At 39.0% G+C, this 21,049-nt stretch overlaps 2 protein-coding genes across 3 annotated transcripts; both read right to left on the bottom strand.

The window, feature by feature from the left end:
• Positions 1 to 621: 621 nt before the first annotated feature.
• kif5ba (kinesin family member 5B, a) lies at positions 622 to 18,380 on the bottom strand. Of its 2 annotated transcripts, none has more exons than XM_057334432.1 (26): positions 18,062 to 18,380; positions 11,172 to 11,259; positions 10,974 to 11,047; positions 10,756 to 10,860; positions 10,344 to 10,392; positions 10,149 to 10,204; positions 9,955 to 10,042; positions 9,731 to 9,855; positions 9,543 to 9,647; positions 7,897 to 8,042; positions 6,867 to 7,015; positions 6,497 to 6,705; positions 6,279 to 6,347; positions 5,371 to 5,577; positions 5,135 to 5,278; positions 4,867 to 5,055; positions 4,673 to 4,790; positions 4,508 to 4,563; positions 4,308 to 4,417; positions 3,980 to 4,081; positions 3,621 to 3,681; positions 3,445 to 3,516; positions 3,168 to 3,272; positions 2,830 to 3,046; positions 2,583 to 2,718; positions 622 to 2,145 (listed from the first exon to the last, which is right to left on the bottom strand). In XM_057334432.1, exons 1-26 carry the CDS (start codon positions 18,185 to 18,187, stop codon positions 2,142 to 2,144), a joined length of 2,910 nt encoding a protein of 969 aa, XP_057190415.1. In that variant the 5' UTR covers positions 18,188 to 18,380; the 3' UTR covers positions 622 to 2,141. The 2 variants fall into 2 exon arrangements, with proteins under 2 accessions (XP_057190415.1, XP_057190416.1); XM_057334433.1 differs by having other exon boundaries at positions 4,867 to 5,052.
• Positions 18,381 to 19,517: 1,137 nt separating this feature from the next.
• LOC130554275 (tripartite motif-containing protein 16-like protein) lies at positions 19,518 to 20,940 on the bottom strand. Its single transcript, XM_057333787.1, has 5 exons — positions 20,700 to 20,940; positions 20,467 to 20,617; positions 20,284 to 20,343; positions 19,824 to 20,050; positions 19,518 to 19,595 (listed from the first exon to the last, which is right to left on the bottom strand). The coding sequence occupies exons 1-5, from the start codon at positions 20,874 to 20,876 to the stop codon at positions 19,518 to 19,520; spliced, it is 693 nt and encodes a 230-aa protein (XP_057189770.1). The 5' UTR covers positions 20,877 to 20,940.
• Positions 20,941 to 21,049: the final 109 nt, after the last annotated feature.

Genomic DNA, 21,049 nt, shown 5'->3' with positions numbered 1-21,049 from the left:
AAGCTCTGCCCCTGAAACACCACACAGAATAAACCTCAAGATTTTTAGGATTATAAACTTCAAGGCAGGTGTTGGAGCCAGTAGCCCAGAGACCGCTTTTTGTTTTTTTATTTCAGATCCAAAGTATTTCCGCAGATTGAAAAACGAAGAAACTTCTAAATTAAAACAACAAATGCTAGTTGACATAATATGCAAATGTGTCCTATGGTGTGAGGGCAAAAATTTAGAAAAAACTAAAAATTAAGATAAATCTCTCTTAAGATAATTATAAATATAAACAATAAAGTTCTGAAAGTTTGTTTTCAAAATTGTCACACCAGGAAACATGTATGATTTATTCATCAACTACTCAAATACAGTTTTGGTGCTCTTCAATGTGATGTAACTAGGCTAACTGATGTCTGAGGTTATACGTGGGACATTTCAACATCAAACTTACAACAGATAAAAACCTCCAATAAACGATTTGATTTAACTTGAATCAACTCAATCTACTGTATGCAAAAACAGTAAGGTACTAAAAGACAAAATATTTTATAGTTGTCATTTACTGAAAAATGACAGCCAACATTTACATACAGTTCAATTTACCACAGGCCTCAAAGAGAAAGAGACGTCATGTTTCAGAATATTGATTTAATCACACGTCATGCAGTCCAACCAGAAAAGTTTTCAAAGTTTCATTCCCTCTTACCCTTTTCCTAAACCAGAATCTCCCCAAAACACCTTTCTCTTGGAATTAACCAGTACCTTTCTGACAATCATGGAGTTACTATTACACAGTAATAAAGTCATTTTTATTTTAGGTTAAATTTAACATGTGGCATTTCCCATTAACATCAATTTATTATCCTTACACACAAAATTGAAAGAATTTAGGACTAATAACGCAATAGTGATTATAATGGTCCTATTCTTAAAAGAGACAAAAAACCCAGAGTGTAAAACATGAAAATAATGCAAAAGGTCATCGTGTCCTGCAATTCACATCTCAAAAGCTTTCTTGACCAATATCTGGAGTGTAAACAACTACATTCAAAAGATTTGAAATTAAAAATCCCATTCCAACTTGACAAGACGACCTCTAGAAGAATGAATTCATAATGTTTGAACCATAAGCCAGCCCACACACATATTCTGCTAAACTGATTGGCTGATCAGTAACAGAGGCGGCGCAGGCAAGGAGTGACATCACACAAGTTCCACGGTTGTCAATAACCAAGCATCTCATTCCATTTACTCCTAAATGAATGAGGATTTTGACACATGATACGGCAAACTGTTACGTGAAAAGCAGGACATGACAACCTTTAATCAAACATTTGTTTCTTAAGAAACCATTTGATTTTGCAAACATACGTTTTTAAATTGATAACAAATCTTTAATACAACCATAGCCAATTGAGTGAGGTTTGGTAACTCGTGTCTGGAAGTTTCTCCACCTTCCCATTAAGAGATCCATAAGATCAAAGTAACTCAAACCAGAGAGCTTTCATATCTGAATGACTGCTCTATTCTTACAACTGTACTCCCTGACATTTGAACCTGTTTAGGGTTCTTCATGTGGGTACATCCGAGTTGTAGTGATATAGACATTGATGAACACGTTCACATACTTTCTATTCTGGTATTTTCACAGTCTAGACACACTGACCCGTATAGTCAAGCAAGAAATGACTTCCTCTGCAGACATCAGGAAGAAGTTCAAACTGAGGTTACAGGTGAGCAGGGAGCAGCTGAGGTCTGTTCTCATTTGTTCACTCCTAAGAGAACCTTCCCTTGAGGTGTGTTTAACCTAACGTGGAGCAAACCCACTGAAGAACAGTACAGATTGATAGAGCTGATTGCACACATTCTGGACTGCATTAGTTATTCATTCTGCTAACGTTTATTTCTTGATTTCCTTTATTTATTATATATATATAGTGCATGTGTGTGTGAGCGAGAGTGCAAAATTCATCAAATAATTCATTTTAGAGGAAAACATAACAGATTGGGGGAGTGGAACTGTACAGCCATGAACAAGTATACTCAGAAATCCTCCCATTGATGCCAACGGGAGGGATTATGTTATGGAATGACAGGTTTCCATGAAGATTTCTTGCATTCTGCATCATCGGTAGTGAGCGATGAACTCGTCTTCAGCTAAAAAAACAACACACAAGAAGAAAACACAGTGAGTATCGACCTTGTAGTTCAATTAGGTAATAGTGAGTAAGCGTGCTGTCACAACAGTCGTCCTTTACATCCAAGCAGAGGTTGCGCTAGACTTTTTCATTGTCCATCATTTTGACGGACAGGCTCGTAAAAAATCTGTCATAAGCTATTTTTACCCGTCATTGTGGTGCAAGGTGATATTACGTGCCAATTAGCATGTTTATGACTATGCATCCCTACGATCACGTTCTGATGAAAGGAAATGATTGGATGCTACCAACTCGACAAAAAGGGGAATTACAAACTGCCCTCAATGTAATCTGTCAAAATGACGGACGGCCTTCAGATTTTTCCGTCACTGGTATAAAAAAATCTGTCAATAACGGAGAATTTTCAGTTACTTTTTCGCTGAAAACTGCACAAACCTCTTCTCTTGTTTGACTCCGCCTCCTCTAATGGGCATTGGCTGATTGTTCTGGTAGAGGATGGCACCCCCACCACGAATCGAATTGGGGTAAGTGGGAGACGCTACAGGTTGCTGTCCAGGCCTGATGGGTTTCGCTACATAAAAAAAAGACACCAGGTGTTAAAAGACAACAGGATGTGTGTTCACTTGTTTTGAAAGTAAAAAATATATATACATATATAGTGCTTGTGTAAGCGTGCGCTCACCGATCTGTGCGGAGTGTCCTCTTCGGGCCATGTTCTTGGCTCTCACGGCCTCTTTGATGCGGTCCACCTCCTGCTGGTAGCGCTTGCGGTCGCGGGCTGAGTTCTCTTTGGTGTCTTTAAGCGCGGATTCCAGAGCCTTCACACGCTCTGCAGTCGCCCGCAGACGCTTCTCCAGTTTAGGAAGCTCACAGCGCAGGTCTGCATTATCACGCACCAGCTAGAGTAAGAATGCGAGAAAATACATATATTATGAAAAGTCAGAAAGTCTAGTTTGTAGATGGTGCACACATATACCATCTGTGCGTGTGGCTGGATGACTTTTTCTGGTTTGCATTTACCTGTTTGTGGACCTTTGTAAGTTGTTCTAGATTGTTCTCCAGAAAAGAGATCTTCTGTTTCTGAGCAGCACTGCCACCAGTTTCATCAGAATCCATCTCGGCACTCTATACACACACACACACACACACACAATGAGAACTTTCAGTTACAGTACACAGCACATAGTACTGTACATGCCATTCAAAAAGGTATAAAGAAATGGTAAATGCATTTCTTTGAAAATATATCATGTCAGACACTCATTAAAAAAAGTTGCAACACAAGTTTCCCTCCCACCTTCTTAACACGAGTGGCCAGATCCTGTACAAACAATTTCCTGAGGTTGTGTAGAGTTTGTAGCTCCTTGGCCTAATTGTGCAAAAGAAAAAGACACAATTAAAAAAAGACAAATTAATGACACCACTAGTTATCTATAGTCGCCCTCTAGTGCCAAGATGAGAAAATGCACTTACCACAGTCTCCTCCAAGCCTTTCAAATCTTGCCTGGCCTGTTCTCTTCTGTCCTGCATCACACTGGGATGCACACAAACACACACCGAGTATAAAAAATGCAAACTTCTCTAAACTGGATGTTTATTGTAACCGAATGACACAATGCAGAAAATAATTAAGGGCTTTCACACATTCTTGTATTAAGTCTGAGCTATTGTTTAAATTGTCGTGTTATATTTATGAATCAGACCTTATTGGTCAGTGTTTTGCAGTGAATACAGAGACTCCTTGTAGTTGGAGATAAACGCATAAAAGACGACTGACCAACTTGAGTAATAGTTAATAACCAGAAATGGTGGTATGCTTGCGGGAGACATACGTGAGCTCATTTAGCTTGCGGCTCTTCTCTTGGTCATTGGATTTGAGTTTCTCATGTTCAACCCTCAAACGCTCGTGCTCCAACATGATCTTCTGATTCAGACTACACAGACAGAGAGAGAAAGAGAGAGCCTGGAACACCACATCTGGTAAAAAAATGCAACAAAAAGTGTGTCTGTCTGTAGATAATATTGATTCTCTTCATGAGGTGTGTATGTTAGTGTAGCTTTCTGATGTGAGTTTGATGTTTGTATTGAAGTGATGTAGTATGTTGATGTGTGTGTGTGTGTGTGTGTGTGTGTGTGTGTGTTTGTGCATGCGTGTCGTACTCCTGTAGATCAGTGATGAGTTTCTCTTTGGTGTCCAGGTCGTCTCTCAAACTGCTGATTTGTTTTTGATGAGCTTCTCTGTGATTATGGATTTGCTTCTCCACTGCCTCCTACACAAACACATACAACCATTAATATATAAATTCATTATTTACTGTTCATACCGAACAAGCATGTGTTTATGTGCGTTTTATTTTTACCTTGACCTCATTGGCACTCTGAATCTCGCTCTCCTTCTCCATAGCATGAACTTTTTCTGTACACACATGCCAGCAAAGATAAAAACTTGCATTACATTGATAAACAGTGGGTGTACAATTGTGTTTAACAATTTATTAAACGCATTCATTAATGTATAAGTGTACCCTGTGCACTGATTTTGACCAGCTCCTCATTGAGCGAGTCCACATCTTCCTCCAGTTGTCTCTTCTTCTGCTCTACGTTCTGCAGATACTCTGTCAGCGATTTAATTTTCGCTTCATGCTGCAAGACATCCACTCATGAATAATAACCCCACAAGCGTTTCTTTAGAATCTGGGGCGAGAATGTGAACCGGTACCTGTTGGATGCGTAACTGACACGCCGCCAGCTCCTTCTCAGTTTCATCCATCTTCTTGTTGCCCTCGGACTGAGTGTTTTCCAGCTGCTTGCAGCGTTTGACCATGGATTTAACTTCGGACTTCATTTTACTAATATAGAGCCTGGCTACAGTGAACTCTTCGTCTATCAGACCGCTGCCCTCGTGCTGCTGGAGAAAGTCACATTTCTCAAAACCGGTTTACAAAACCTACACCAAAATCTGGACTTGTGTATTTTGTATCATTCACCTTGATGTCATTGTTGCCCACAGCGATGCCGATCTCCGTTAAGTCTTTAAGCAGTGATGACATCATCTCTGTGACCCTCTTCTTCTGGTGATTGGCCATTTCCTTCAGTTTCTGCAGCTCTGAGTCTATGGACGCCAGGGTGCTCTGACAAAGACGCATGGTAAGAGTTTTAACTCACAAGTTTATGTCGTTTTTCTCATGACAGTACACTAAAGTAATGCTCCTCTGCTACTCACAGACTTCTGGTTCAGTTCTTCACTGAGAGCTTCGAAGCCCTTGGACTTGTCCTCCACCTCCTGGCTCTTCTGGTCATAGTTGACAGCGAGCTCCTCCAGGGCCTGGAGCACCTCCTTCACCTCCTCTTTAGACGCATCGTTCTCCAATTGTAGTCGTGTTAGCTCCACCTGCCGGTTGTCATGGTCTCGACGTGAAGAGGCCAGCAGCTGCAACACACATAGAAACATATGCAAATGTAAACGCACACAGTATACACAAAACCGTAGTCGCACAAAGCCCATTTACAGCTGGTATTAACCTTCATCAGAGGATCTGATCATAAGTGGGCGGAGCTAAATATAGGCATAACTGAGAGTCTGTGGGGTGGTTTCCCGGACAGGGACTAGACTAGTCCAAAACTAAAATAAGTGAAAGAGCTGTCCAAACTTAAAACTTCTTGCACTGATGTATCTTAAAATACATATCTTAAAATCAGTTTTTTTGTAAGGCATGTTTGTTAAAACTACTTAAATGTCCTAATTTAACTAAGGCCTAGTCCTGATTTAAGATGAGCCCATGAAACCGCCGTGTTTTAAGGAGGATTTAAATGGGATTGTATGTGCAGTAGCTAAATATTTGAACTTAAAAACAAAATCGATGGTATAGATGCTGACAGGGAAAACTGCTCATAGTTGATGGAACTAAAATAACTGCCCAGAGGCGATGCCAATATGGCCGCCGATTGCAGAGACCTCCCTTACAAGGACTTTAAGGTGGCCATGGTTAATTTAACCATGCTCTCACTGCTGTAAAACAGTTTAACCATAGTACTTGATTAAAAACTGTAGTTATAAATCCACAAAACATGGTTACTACACCATGGCTAATTTTCATAAGGGTACAAATACAGAGAGAGACCAAAACTAACCTCTTCCTGATCCAACATCTGCTGCTTGAGCTTCTCCACCAGCTGAGACTGCTGATTAATCTCTTCATCCTGAAGAACAAGTAATGCATGTCAAAATAAAAGTATAACATCACCCCTATACAGTTCCACAATTTACCATAGTAAGACAAATTGGTAACTATTCAGGAAACATGATTTTGTTGGGAGTGTTTCGGTTGGAGCATGTTTTACGTGTGTACCTTGTCATCAAGCTGTTTGTAGAGTTTGGTGAGTTCAGCCTCACATTTACCCTTCTCTACGTCAGTAAGTCGGACCCCCAGCAGGCCCGGCATCGGAGGATTACTTGGCGTGGATGCAAATTTATCATTATTAATAGTGTTATCCAGCGCTAAGACTTCTGCGTTTGCCTTCTCCTTATCAAACTGCTCTTCTGCAGGTACCGTCTCACCTGCAGGACACACAACATACAAAACCGCTTTGTTTAGAAACAGTTTTTTATGCAAAAATTGACATTTCCGTCTGGCAGTGACATTACCACTTACATTTTGTAAGAAAAAAGGACGCTTAATGCTTTTATGTTTGGTCTGTTAATGTAATTGTCTGTCAAACCTTTTCTCCAGCGGTTCAGTTCGTTCTCCAGCCATGTGATGGTATTGCGAAGACTTTTGTTTTTCTCTTTCTCTCGTTCGTATTTCTTCTTCCACTGTTCTGCTGTCAGCTCCACATTGACGGTAACCGTGTTCTTAATGGTCTTTGCTCTGTACACACACACACACATGCTGTTTTTTCACATGGTACTTCTTTATTGCTTTCTAGTTGTAGGACTAATGCAGATCTTTATTTCAGACTGGTTCAAGTATTTTAGACTTCCGTTTAATAATTTCAGACTGCTGTATAATAATAAATGCATTAATAAGTGAGGCTTTCATTATGAATATTGAGAAAAGACAAAGTGACAGAGGTTGACCCTTTAGAGCCTGAAGGGAAAATCTGTTGTTTTCACACATTTTGTTTTTTTGACTGTGAAATATCATCATGTGCATGGTATCGTTTTTTTATCGTCTTTCAATAAAATAAGGGTTTTCACCATTACTGTGTGTTGTGAGTCTGTAAATAGAATTTAAATAGACAAAAATAAAAAAACGTAAATACATTTTTACTGATTTTTATTCAGACATTCTCAATAAACTAAAGAACGAAAGAATCTAGACATGAAGAATATACTGTAGCACATGCAAAAAAGTATTTTTAGTGTCACTCATGTACATAGTTTTCATTCAGGAGTCTTTTTTGACCCTAGTTCCCCAGGCGCTTTTTTGCAATTTTTACACCGTTCACTCAAATGTGGTGCTGTCTGAAGCAGTTCCTGTCCAATTGCAAGCACAGACATGTAAACACACACACAAATACACATGCCCCAACACTTGCGCACACGCATACACACACGTACACACACACCTCCCTAGATATCACACGTGCATCCACACACACAAACACACATGCATACACACAAATACACATGCTTCAACATATGGACACACAAGGTCCATATGTTGATTTACGGTAAAATGAATACCGCTTGGTAAAATGCGACGGCGCATCCGGTTTAAAAGGGTTAACATAGGTGCGCGTTTCTTACCTTTGTCCAAACATGAGAGTGGATTTGGTCTCAGCATCATTGTATGAGGAGGGTGAACAGCAAATGACGATGGTGGTCCTACAATTTCCACCCAGTGAATCCTGCAAGATCCTCGTCATTTTACTGTCTCTGTATGGAATGTACGTCTGCAAAAGAAACACAGAATTAGACCAAGACACATTGATAACAACAAATTAATCGTTACATCATGGCACATTACGTCACATGTGTTTCAGAATACCGATGTCAATAAAGAGCAGTACAGGTGAAAATTCAATGACTTTTCAAGCACCAAACACAGTACAAGAACTTCCAGACGCAATAGTTTTACAGCTTCAGGAGGAGCTTAAGCCAACAGAACAAAGACTGTAAAGAACTGGGCCCGTATTCATAAAAAATCTTTGCGCGAAGAATTGCTCCTAGTGACAAAGTTCTAAGAAAATTCTTAGAAATGTGGGCGTTTCCCCTTAAAATTATAGAAAATATCCTAGTAAAGAAAAAATGAATTCATAAAGCGTCTTAACCCTTAAAAGTGCTCTTAAGGTCAAAAATTTTAGGACTAGCGAGGAGGACTTTTAAGAGGCTTAAGACTTTCTTTAGCAGCAAAGAAAATGGACGAAACACGGAAAGTGAAAAGAAATGTGTTGCAATGCATGACAATTTCCATATAACTTTCAAGGTTGATCAGATTTTTTTTATTGTTTTTTGTGTGTGTGTGTGTGTGTGTGTGTGTGTGTTCAACTTTTGCTTATCTTGGTTTTGGTTTTCTTGTATAGCTGCTTTGATGCAATGCAAATTGTAAAAGCGCTATAAAATAAAATGACATTGAATTGAATGACAGTGAGTTAATAAGACACAACACATTAGATTGTGCAGGGTTCATGTTTGTGACCGATCCTATTAGAGACACGCTAACATCTCCAAGACAGCGCAGAAATGTCACAGCGCCAGAAATAGAAGAAATCACTAAATTAACATTTAGCAACTGGAGACATGCAGCTCTGCAGCAGAGATGATTTGGTTCTGTCACGACCCTCTATAGTGATCACACAAACAATTGTGTTATTAAAGAAATAATAAAATAAAACATAATAATAATAAAATCTAATGTGTTTAGGTCTATATGAAGGCAGATGACATATCTAAATGAAAATGAATGCATTTATATCATTTGTTTTGTTTCACCATACAGCACTTACAGAAACTTATTGTGTCACTGTTCATTTTCTATCAAATAAGTTGATATTAACAGCATGGTAAATAAAAAATAAAGAATATATATACTGTATATATATATGCGTGTGTGCCTGTACGTATGGTAAAACAGGAAACATGTGCAATTTCGAACTAATGACCCTATACTTAAAAGCGCTCTTTTTTCCTTCTTGGCCAACCAACCAATCACAGTCTTTAAAAGACTGCCTCATACATAGCAACGGGGTCAGCCCCGCCTCCTCACTAAGATAAAAGTTTTTGTCTTTTCCTTGCTCAAAGTTGCACTCAGATTGGTCCTGAATTGCTTTTAACCTAAGACTCCTACGTAGAAGTTTTTAAGCTAAATTAAGAGCTTTCTTAGAGGATTCTTAGAAGCTTTAAGAATACGGGCCCTGATCTATACCCCATGTGTGTGTTTGTGACAGACTCACCGAGCTCTCAGCTAAAGCAGATATCACGTTGCCCAGTGATGACAGAGACTTGTTGATGTTTTTGGCTTCATCCAGTAAAGCCCCTTCAGCTCCTGTTTTACTGACCTGTGAGACATTTACGCTTTTCAGCAGACGCTTCTATCCAAAGCAACCTCCAATCAGTTCGTGTCTTTCATTGTGAATCAAACCTTCTCACTTCCTGCCAGGTCAACCAAGTAGAGTTTACCGCTGAGCTTCTGTTCCGTCTGTGTGTTTTCTTGCTTCACATTGATGAGGAAGATACTGTGACTTCTGGAGCTGTGTTCATTCATGTCTGAAACACACACATATTATTATTATTATTATTAATATTAGGTACATTACAGCCTCACACAATACTGTCTCTTTGACTGTGTGCGTTTTGTAATCGTACTTGTCACTGCCACATGTCTGTTTGACTTTCCTTCGTCAATAGTGTCCATCACTTCATCTGGACTGCAAACAAACCGTTCAGTGCAACCCTAAAACCAGACACACACACAATTATAGCAAACATAACTTATATGTTGCATCTAACACTGGGACAGTTTTTACACAGTGACGGGACAGCAGGTTGCAGAAACTCACCTTGACATAAGGAACCCTGTTTTTGTCTTCATGTACAGATAAATTAGTCTTTGAAACTGCAAGACAGAGAGGAGACATTATTTCCCATCGAAAGCAGCTTTTTTTTTTTTATTAACTGATTTTTATATCATATGCATTTGTCTTAGGTGTTTAGCTCAATTGGCAAGCAGATGTGTGACAAGCTGCCAAACTCACCATCCAAAAGGTCCCGAATCTTATCCAGATATATTTCAAAATATGACACCTGTCATACAGTACCAACAGAACAAATCAAGAGAACAGATAACAACAAGGCATTTCTTAAAGAGACAGTTCACTCAAGGATAAAAATGATTTTATCGTTTACTCATCCTTATGTCATTCAAAAACCCATATGATTTTCTTTCGTCCGCAGAACACAAAAAAGATATGTTAAAGAATGCTGGTAACATTTGCCCTCATTGACCTCCATTGTATAGAAACAAAACCACTGAGACATTTCTCAAAATATCTTCTTTTGTGTTCCACATAAAGAGTCATGCAGGTTGAGCGTCATGAGGGTGAATAAAGGACAGAATAGGTTTTAGGACAGAAGAGTGAATGAAAGACGTGATTGTGTGTGACTTACTTTAATGTGGAACTCCAGGTTTTCATCCATAGAGTAAATGTAGTTAAAGATATCTTGCACTATTCTGGGAATAATTCCCATTGCATCTGTGTCATGGAGATTTCCCTGAACATGATCAAGTCGGTAATTAAAATACACATAAACGACGGTACACTGCACGACTCATGCTCTTTGTCTTTGAGATTTTCTGTCACACATCGTAACACATGCCGTCTCACCTCCATTGTGTGCGTTTTGCCCGAGGACGTCTGACCATACGCAAAAATGGTTCCATTATATCCTCCGAGTACATCTGAGAGAGGAACAATGTGATTAAACCTCATTGTAAATACATAATAAAAGTTCTGCTGCTTGCTTTTAAAGGTTACTGCAACTATGAATGAAAGCAGAAGGACTCCATAAACGGTTTATCTTACCTTTGACAATGTCTTGAGCGCAGGCCTTGTACACCTGCTCCTGAGTTGTGTTGGACTGGAAAACTCTGTCGAATGCATACGGCTTACCCTGTGGAGTAGACAACAACACACATTACAGCAAATACCATTAGATTTCATTTCACAAATTGAATATTTGGTTTCAGAGAGTTTATTGTTTTGCAACACTAGCCTTTATTTTAGAATTATGTCATGCTCCAGTCACACATTACAGGGTTTTTCCTGGTTCAAAATGAGGCGGAGGTGGTGCCTTCCTGATCTTGTACACACACACGAAGGTCTACCGTACCTTTCAGTGGCTAAACCAAAGTGACTTTGACTTACAGTTTTTTTCAACTGCTAACAATCTTTGTTCAATACTGAAGCCACATTTTCAAAACTCTTCACACAGTCTGCATTACCAACATGACTGTCGGCCAAACAGTTCATCTCACCTCCAAAACTCACTTCCGACCAACAAAACACTTCATCTATGTGTCAAAATAAGATCATTCCAACATAACACTGACAACAATTCTCATTCAGAAAACATGCATGTCACTCATAAAACACTGACCTAAAAATCACTAGCAACAGGGAGCATTACAGAAATTATGACCTTTTATTTTTAAAGTTTCAATGAATTATCCACATAAACAGTATTTTATTATAGAATAACAGATTTTTAATTTATTGAATGTACTAAAGCATACGTATGTAACAAGAATGAATCAAAAATCATTTTTTTCTTTGAATATAGTACTTTATTTGTGAAAATACTCTAAATAGGTGAAAAAAGAAAATCCTGAAATTCCAGGGCAAAATAAAAAAATATCAACACAACAACACGTGTAGTCTAATCACTCATTGTAAAGTCCTGTGAAGGTTCTAGTCCTCCCTCTCTCTTGCATTAGGCCACAAGTTCTCATCAACATCACATCTGATGTCTTCTCTGTCCATGCATCTTGGAAAGTATCTTCTGGAATGTCTAATCCAACCCTGGCAGTCTTCAGGAGAAATGTATCCACACCCTGCATTCATTGCCTCCAGTAAAGTCATCTGGTCATGTGGATGGTGGTCATAAACCTTCCACCTCCATGCAGAGAAAAACTCCTCTATGGGGTTTAAGAATGGGGAGTATGGAGGCAGGAATAATACTGACATCCTGGGATGTGCTGCGAACCAGTCTGTGACTGCAGCAGAGTGGTGGAATGCCACATTATCCCACACCACAACGAAGGTAGGGCAGTTTGATGCCCCTCGCCTTCTCTCCTCTGCTTGCACAAGTTGATTATGCAGGTCATTCTGAAAAGAAATAAGCCTCTCTGTATTGTTCCTTTTCCACACAAATTCAGCCCAAAGAGGTCCTCTTTTACTTTATACCTTATGCTCATGTAATTGAAAGAACCTCAACACCTGAGTGTGTTTCCTATATGGGAATCAGCTGTAATGTATATATTTGCATAGCTTTTATCAGCTGTTTCTCATTAGCAGTGGAATAAAATACAGGGGGCATATTTGTGTTTCAGTTCACAATATATATATACAGCTGTTCACTTTGACTTTAGCCTACAAGTTATGTTCAGAACATGATGTTATCTGTTCTGACATACAGTGTAAAAGCATGTGAAAATTTGGCAGTAAAATTACATTGTTTTGGTCTTGGTTGAGCTTGTGTGTAAAAGAAGTTCAAGCATTTTAAATGTGTGTTAACTGTATGCATTTTGTGTCAAAGCAACAATAAATGTGTTAATTGTATAGTCTACACAGACAGATGTTGTGCTAACTGTGTTAAGAGTTTAGCAAAATTGTTAAAAGTATTGAAAAAATTGTCATAGCAATCGTAAAAAACTGTATTAAGAGTTCTAATAAAATTAGATGAAAATGACAATTATTACGATACATAAAACATTACTTTTACTTAACCAAACAGAATTGTTTTTTATCAAACATTTTCAACTAACTTTTCAGCCCACAATAGCCAACTGAATTAACCAGTCTTACTAAATGAGCAAAGCTCATTCACATCTTGCATTCCCTGTGGTTCACTTTAATATTCGCTAATCGCTAGTGACTGAAAAGTTCAATAGTTTAAATGAATCTGTTCAAATGAGTTATTCGTGTGCGAGTCATTCTGAACGCAATGTGCGTTCATACTGGTGAACTCGCTGTGTACAGTATACGCTGATTCAACGATCCAACTGCACAGCTAAAGACATTACAATGATGTACGTCATGTTCATTTAAGAAATTTCAAGAAATTAAATGCAAAACAAACAGCCGTGAAACACGGCTAGCTCTTGTTCTGCAACTTTTTTTAGTGCCTCAGTGTGCTGATAACAAAACAGCGCCTCCACTGTGGCGTAATGCCGCAACTGCAGTTACAAATGACAGTCTGTTAATGCACGCAGCATTTCTTGTGAAGACACCCGACATAATTTTGGCGAGAGTCTGAGGCGGCACGACATTTGACAGAGGCGGCTGCCTCCAATTTCTCTATGCAGGAAAAACCGTGACATAGTGTTTGTGACTTTTATATAACACAAGAGTAAATAAGTATAGGGAAACCTTGGTCAAGCACCTTATTCAACATAGATATCTATACGTCTATCATGACATTAACAATATCAAAATAATCAAGTTGGACTTTGAGGCGCCGCAGAAGTCGGGAAATTGTTGAATAAAGATGTTACATTTGTTTTATCGGCACAAAAAATATACTCATCGCTTTATAAAAGTAAGGTTGAACCACTAGAGTCACATGAACTATTTTAAAGATGTCTCACTTTCTGTGCTTTGAATTTGGGTTGCGTTGCTGTACATGGGGGAGTCAGAAAGCTCTCGGACCTCATCAAAACTACTGTATTTCAATTTGTGTTGCGAAGATGAACAGAGGTCCTAGGGTTGTGGAAAGATTCGGCTAGCAGATGAATTAGGGTGAGTAATTCATCCATAGAGTAAATATACTACTTAAAAACATTAGATCCATTCTAAGAAAACACCCAGAAAGGCCAGCATAGTAGCATTAATGATTTCTCACCCTGACCAATTCATTTATCCTTAATTATAAATATAATAGTAACTACTATTAATCCCATCACACATTTACATCTTGTTTGCTCTAATGGGTTTCGTGATTCCCACATTTGAACAACAGACACTGCCATTTTAGTAATAATACCTACAAAAAGTCTTCACAAAAGAAAACTGCTCAGTTAATACTTATAAAATGAATAAAATAATTGAGATCCAGTTAACTAAATTACAGCAAATTGCTCCATTTAGCACGCACAGTAAAACTAGACTGCTAACATTAATAACAAAAGAGTCTGAATACACGTTTACTGTAGTGTACACAGTGTAAATGATTAGAACAGGACCCAAGCCTGCAAACGCATTTAGCTGTGCATGGTAAACCAGGACAAAAGCATGACAAATAGAAGTCTGCCTTAAGCCGAGCTGACACTACGGGACTGTGAGACTACTTGAATTGCTATGGCACTTACACTTCACACAACAAGGTTTCTTGTCATCCTCCATCTTCTTGTTGTAGCAGCACGCACACTACACAACACAACGCAGACAAAGTGCACTAACAACAAGACCTTGGTCGAGCAGCAGAGATGCGACCAACAGCAAAAACACTTCCCACATCTCACTAACTTCTAGTTTGATGGTGGATGGCAAACGAGTTGTTCCAGTGGAATGCAGCGTGAAACATTGAAGTGTTATTAAAGGGTTTTCCATATTCTATTATACAGAGTTGTTGCTTTAGGATAGTTTAAAATAGCTTTATGTCTGTTATACCAGCCATTTAACACGCTCTGTAATGTTAATGAAGATTGTTAAAGCTGTTTTTAATTCCTCCACGCAATAATTTGACGTAAACCTTCTGCGCTGTGATTGGCTGTATTAGTTCCACAGTGTCACACATGAGATCACTTGGCGATAATATCAAGCAGGTTTGAAACAGTCCGGATGACATGTCCGGATCACGTTGCTGACCTGCTTATACTTAACGAGCTTCGGCGACCGAAACGAGCACCGATTTGGTCGCGATCCGAGGGTTTTGTCGCAGACCTTGGAAATAAGTCCGCGACAGCAAAATCCAGCCAAAAATCACGTAGTGCGAGTAAGCTTGCCATTAAACACACCTTCATCCCAGATTTACTCTGATTCTGGCCTGTACAACAACAATCATAGACCATCATGCTCTCAGTAACTAAAGTCCCAATGGTACATTTGGTCTTTACTGATTGGCGGAAGACCTGGTTACCATGGGACACGCTGTGGGACTACTCTGAAGACTCTGGGGGACATGGGAGTTTAAAAACAGCTTTCAAGTATAGTATAGTATAGTATAGTATCCATGCCCTTAAATGATACACAGAGTCCATCTATCTGTGTGATGCAAACCTAATGGGTAAGAGTCAAAGCTGCCAAAACAAAGACTGCAGATTCAGCATCCGTTAAAATACAAGAAAACCACCAATGCTTTGGCTCCAAAAGTCACCATCATCTATGAATATTAGACTTTGGGTTGAAAGAAAGACAATTAATTATAGTATAATGTTGTTTTAATAAACAGACACACATGATCAAATACGTACGTACACACACGGACGGTCGCTTGGGTTTTTAAATACATTTTGATTCACTTTTTTTCTGCACAATTACACAATATGGATGGACAAAAGTATTAAGATGCCCCCTCCTCATGAACAGGTTTGACTACTTTAGTCATTTCTGTGAACACAAATCTTAAAGCCGCAGCTTATTGTATTCTAGAGAACTGTGTGCTTCCAATGTTATAGTAACAATTTGGGCAGGGCCCTTTTCTATTCCAACATGACAATGACCCTGTGCACAAAGCAAGATTCAAAAAAGAAATGAATGATTCAGTCTAGTGTGGAAGAACTTGACTGGTGTCTGCATATAGTTTTTATTGTCAGTGATATAAACAAACAGGTGAGGACGTGACCACTTAAAGACGAGGATGAATCTTAAGATGTCCAAAGTTTAAAGGAAATGACATTGGAACAGTAATGTTTAACAGCTTTTCACAACCAAGCCACTAGTTAAATTCTTGTATAGTTCAAATCATTTGAATGCAGTCTACAAATGTTCACTTTACTTAGTGAACATTATTGCCACTGGTTTTACTGCAAGCCTCATAACACAGTTAACCTTCCAGTAAAGGCAAGCACACTGTAAACTCTCTAACCCAATGACGTTGACACTTGTTATAATACTTACACTGCACTGTCATGAGTTTAATATAAAAATGGTCAAGGTACACCATGGTCTATATACTCCTAATGTATGGGCTGTATGTCGAGATAGCATGACACCACATCAAACACACAATACTGACACAATGGAAACCAGCTTCCTATGGGAAGAGGAACGCTTCCCAAAGTTCTAATCGAGGCCATTCCATGCGCAACTATTTTCTCATGACACGCTGAGTCCCAGAAGTTGCACAGGGTGGAGTCCTCTCTATTCCCGATGCATTATCTCACCTTCCTCTGCTATTCAACTACACACACACACACTCCTTACTTAAATTACTGTGGATAGGCCTGAAAGTCTCCTTTTCCACTCACTCTCTCTCTTAGTCGTCTATTAATGGTATATAACAGAAAACAAACATATTCGTTTCAAAGCCGGTCTTTCAGGATCATACACAGACAAACACCAAAACTGCACAAGAGGACTTCACCCACTTCGTACAACCTCATCATAAAAGATTTGTGAAATTGAACAGGAAATGCAGGAATGAAACTGCTTTAATGTTTACACACATGGGATGGTCACCAAATAGACTTCCACAGAGCTTGCCAATGAGTGTTTGCTTTCAGACGCCATTTATTATGCTACAATTGTCCAACAATAGAAAAAGGTTCGGAGTTATGATGATGACATGCAACAGATTCTCGTGTTTGAAATGAATATAAAGACAGAAACATTGAAAAAGTGTTGCCTGCCCAAAAACGCAGTTAAATCTTAATGCATTAATAATAACAGTCATGTGTTTCACTAAACATACACACCACAAACAGGACATTGGCGTGTCTATGTTGTTCTTTTAAACAAGATGAAACATCAAGGTCTTTTTTCATTCACTGTTGAACAATATAAATCCTAATGGTTTCCATTAAAAACCAACTAAAAACAGCTGTTTACTAAAATAATAAAAATTAAATTATGTCGTTTTTGGGCCTTATTCCAATAGAAGTTAATTGTTTTCCCATCTGCCAACAACATGCCACCAACAGAACGAACACATTACCAGTAGAGACCATTATAGTTTCCATTTAAACCAATACAATTCCCATTAAAATCATTAGAATGTCTGTGATCATTTCTAATGTCTTTTTAGCAGGGGCGATATTAAAAATGAGAATCTAATTAAGTTTCATTCATATTTCACTCAATGAGCCTCATGTCCACATCTGTTATTGAGACAGCTTTAAAATGAAATGTTATAAGACCCCATCACAGTATTTAACACCCAAATAAAGTGTGAAGTTTTCTTGTTCTTTCAACATATCCCTACAAACAGACACTTGAAGTAATACTTTAAACCTAACGTTAGTCCTTAAAAATGTGAATTAGCAAGAGACTGAATTCTGACGACTGCGTTTCCGCGTTAAATGAACAGATGCAGCTAACACCATTAGCACGCAGTTGTTACAGGGAACAACGCAAAATGACCAAAAACACATTTAAAACAAAAAAGACCGACGGTTTTAAGAGTCGTCGGACTTGGTCAACTGACCGATATCGGTGTCAGATGTTTACATTTTGTCTTGTTGGTATGTGGGTCGCTAGCATTAGCCGCTCGCGGGAGAAATAAACGATGAAATCAGCTGACACGAAACGACACTCACCCCGATCACGACGTTATCTTCGCCCTGAAATTTAGCGATGTACTTGTCCCCCCTCTTCACCTCCGAGCTGTTCAAGGGCCTAAAGCGGCAGACGACTTTAATTGTGCACTCCGCCGGGTCCGCCATCTTCTCCCGGTTACCGAATCACGAGAGCACCGGCGTGAGCAGGCGCAGACGGATGCGGACGAGCTGGGTACGTACACCGCCCCTGTCCGAAATCTTGAGCAATGGTGTTTGACTGGCAAGCCGTGTGACTGCTAGATAGGAGCTGCACTGCACGACACTGGCGGATCACGGCTAACACTGACCCGGTAGCAGCGACCCACTGGTGACGTCACCGACACCGGCACATAGCAGAATTCAATTTTTAGGAGCTAAGATTATAACTGAATGGCTAATAGATAGTACATGCTTTTTGCCATCTAAAATCCCTTAATAAATGTACTATTAAAATGTAAAACAAGGGAAGTTTATGGTGTGAAATATCTTTATTTAAGAGTCTGCACGATGCCTACTGCAAAATAACATTTACAGAAACATATGAAGTAAATTCCAGCTCAAAAATGCATCCTGTTTAGGGGGGATTCACCAAGGCTGTGTCCGAAATAGCCCCCTATACCCTAATATAGTACACTAATTGAAGGGACATCCATTTTTAGTGGTGTCCGAATTCATAGTGGACATTATTGAGTGCACTCATTCAATCCCATGATGCATCATAATAACGAGTGTCCAACCGATGTACACTCACGGCTAGCTGCTAGCCGAATGAATTCCCGCGTCTCGGCAGAAGATGGCGCCCGCAGCATTTCCAGTGCACCGAGTGTCCGAACTCACTCGTTTTCACCCGCTCCTTAAAGTGGACTATATTATGAACTAATGTAGGGAATAGTGAATGAGGGTATAGTGGGCGTATAGTGGGACACAGCCCAAGTCTTTCACCAGTGGTAATCACATTACCTTTTTCAATTTAATAATCCTCTGGTGTCACCCCATGTAGTCTCACAAAACCCGCTAGCATAATACAAATGATAAGGGTGTGATTAATAATAAACAGACTGCAGTAAAAAGATTTATAGGAAAATTCATAACCAAATATAAAAATTAGACACTTAACAACACCACACCTTTTTACTCTATTGGTTCTTTTTCGTTCACAACATTTTTCTGCTTTTATTACAGTAAACCATTTTCTGAATTCGAATACTGCTGCTGTGATGACATTGGTTGTCTAATATATTATCCTTTGAGGAAAATGATCATCAGCTGTAGGTAATTCATAACTGTGATGTCCAGAATTCAGATTGATTTCAAATAAACAAATGACCCAATACCACTGATCTCACATTATTATTTACAGAATACTGTACACGATGAGTGACGGAATTAATATTATTTGATCTGTATGTGGCAATAAAGACCCATATAATCTTTTTTCAGAAATAAAATTATACAATTATTCATTTGTTAGATCACACAGTTTGACTGTTTCAAAAACTCCAAACCCAGGATAGAGAGGTTGAGTGAATGTGGTGTGGACTCTGTGGATGAGGGTCATTGTGTCAGAGACGATGTAGAAGGACAGAGTTCCTGTGATCCACATACACTCCTATTCTAGAAGATCTGGGCACTAAAGGGAGTTCAGTCTCTTTGCTATTGTGCCAGAATTAATATTTGAAGTAACTGGTAGGAAAGCAGTACAACCCCAAGACTGATCATTATATCCAAATGTACACTTATCACCCCGTCCGACCCTGCTGATGCTCTTATAAGACACAGATATACACACACCCATCCCACTACACTCGACCTCCCAGTAACAGCGTCCACTCACACTCTCTCTACACAACACTTGAGCTGTACCATCAAATCTGTCTGGATGATCAGGATACATCTGGTCTGTGTGAGCTTTAGTAATCACTCTGTTCCCATTAAACAGATGGAGGTATTTATACACTGTGTTTGAATCCAATGTGAACTGACGGAGATGAAACACACAGTAATTTGCTTCTGAATCATAATAAATTGCTTTTCACACAAAATAAAAAACACCTCGATAGTACTTTTAACATTTTACTAAACATTTGATTTCAGTGTTGACTGTAATTGACATCATAAGCTGTCAAAATTGTCTGTGGTGCAAGTTATATAATAACTGATAAGAATAAAACCATTTATATCTAGTTTGTTCACTAATTCTGTGTCTACCCGAAATAACTTACATTGTAGGAAGTCCTCCCTTGTCTTGGGTTCAGGGGTGAGAACAAGCTCAGTGTATTTTACTATGGAAACCAAAATCTTCAGATTAATGTTAAAATCTAGAAAAATTTACGAGGTATTTGTTTCATAATAATTTTAATGCACAGTTGACTTGTATTGAGTAAATGAATGCATCAGTGTTGTACCTCTATCAGATATCTTTTCTATCTCCTCTTTGCAGAATTCCTCTATTTTCTCTCTTAGATGTGAAACAGATTTTACTACATCACCAAAAGAACTGACAGCGACGCTAAATGAGGCTGTAGATCCAGGAGGAACAGAGAGAGACGGGAAACTCTACACAGACACAAAAAAACAGAAACATTTCTTACAAAAACACAATCTCTGTAAGACGTGCTCTTCTCTTTCTAAACACCACCATGCTGCTTTTCAGATTTATCTGGAGGAAATGGATGTGATCATCTGTGTGTGAAAGCTGCTCCAGCTCATTTTCTCTCCTCCTCAGATCATCAATCTCCTGCTCCAGATGCTTCAAGAGTCCTTCAGCTCTATTCACTGCAGCCTTTTCCTGATCTCTGATCAGCTTTATCACCATCAGCAGATCATCTGCTTTAGTCTTCCAGTGGCATCAGTCACTTTGTGTCTCTTTCCTGACTGAAGTTCTTCATGATGTTCAAAATGAGTTTGACAGTAAGAGTTTAGACACACCAGACAGGATTTGACTGCTTTTTGTTTTCTCTCAGTACAGAAGTCACACTCCACATCTCC

This window comes from Triplophysa rosa, linkage group LG5 (genome assembly GCF_024868665.1).
Source record: "Triplophysa rosa linkage group LG5, Trosa_1v2, whole genome shotgun sequence".
Taxonomy (NCBI): domain Eukaryota; kingdom Metazoa; phylum Chordata; class Actinopteri; order Cypriniformes; family Nemacheilidae; genus Triplophysa; species Triplophysa rosa.
Note: the sequence above shows the minus strand (reverse complement) of the source record. Positions and strands in the feature narration are given on the sequence as shown.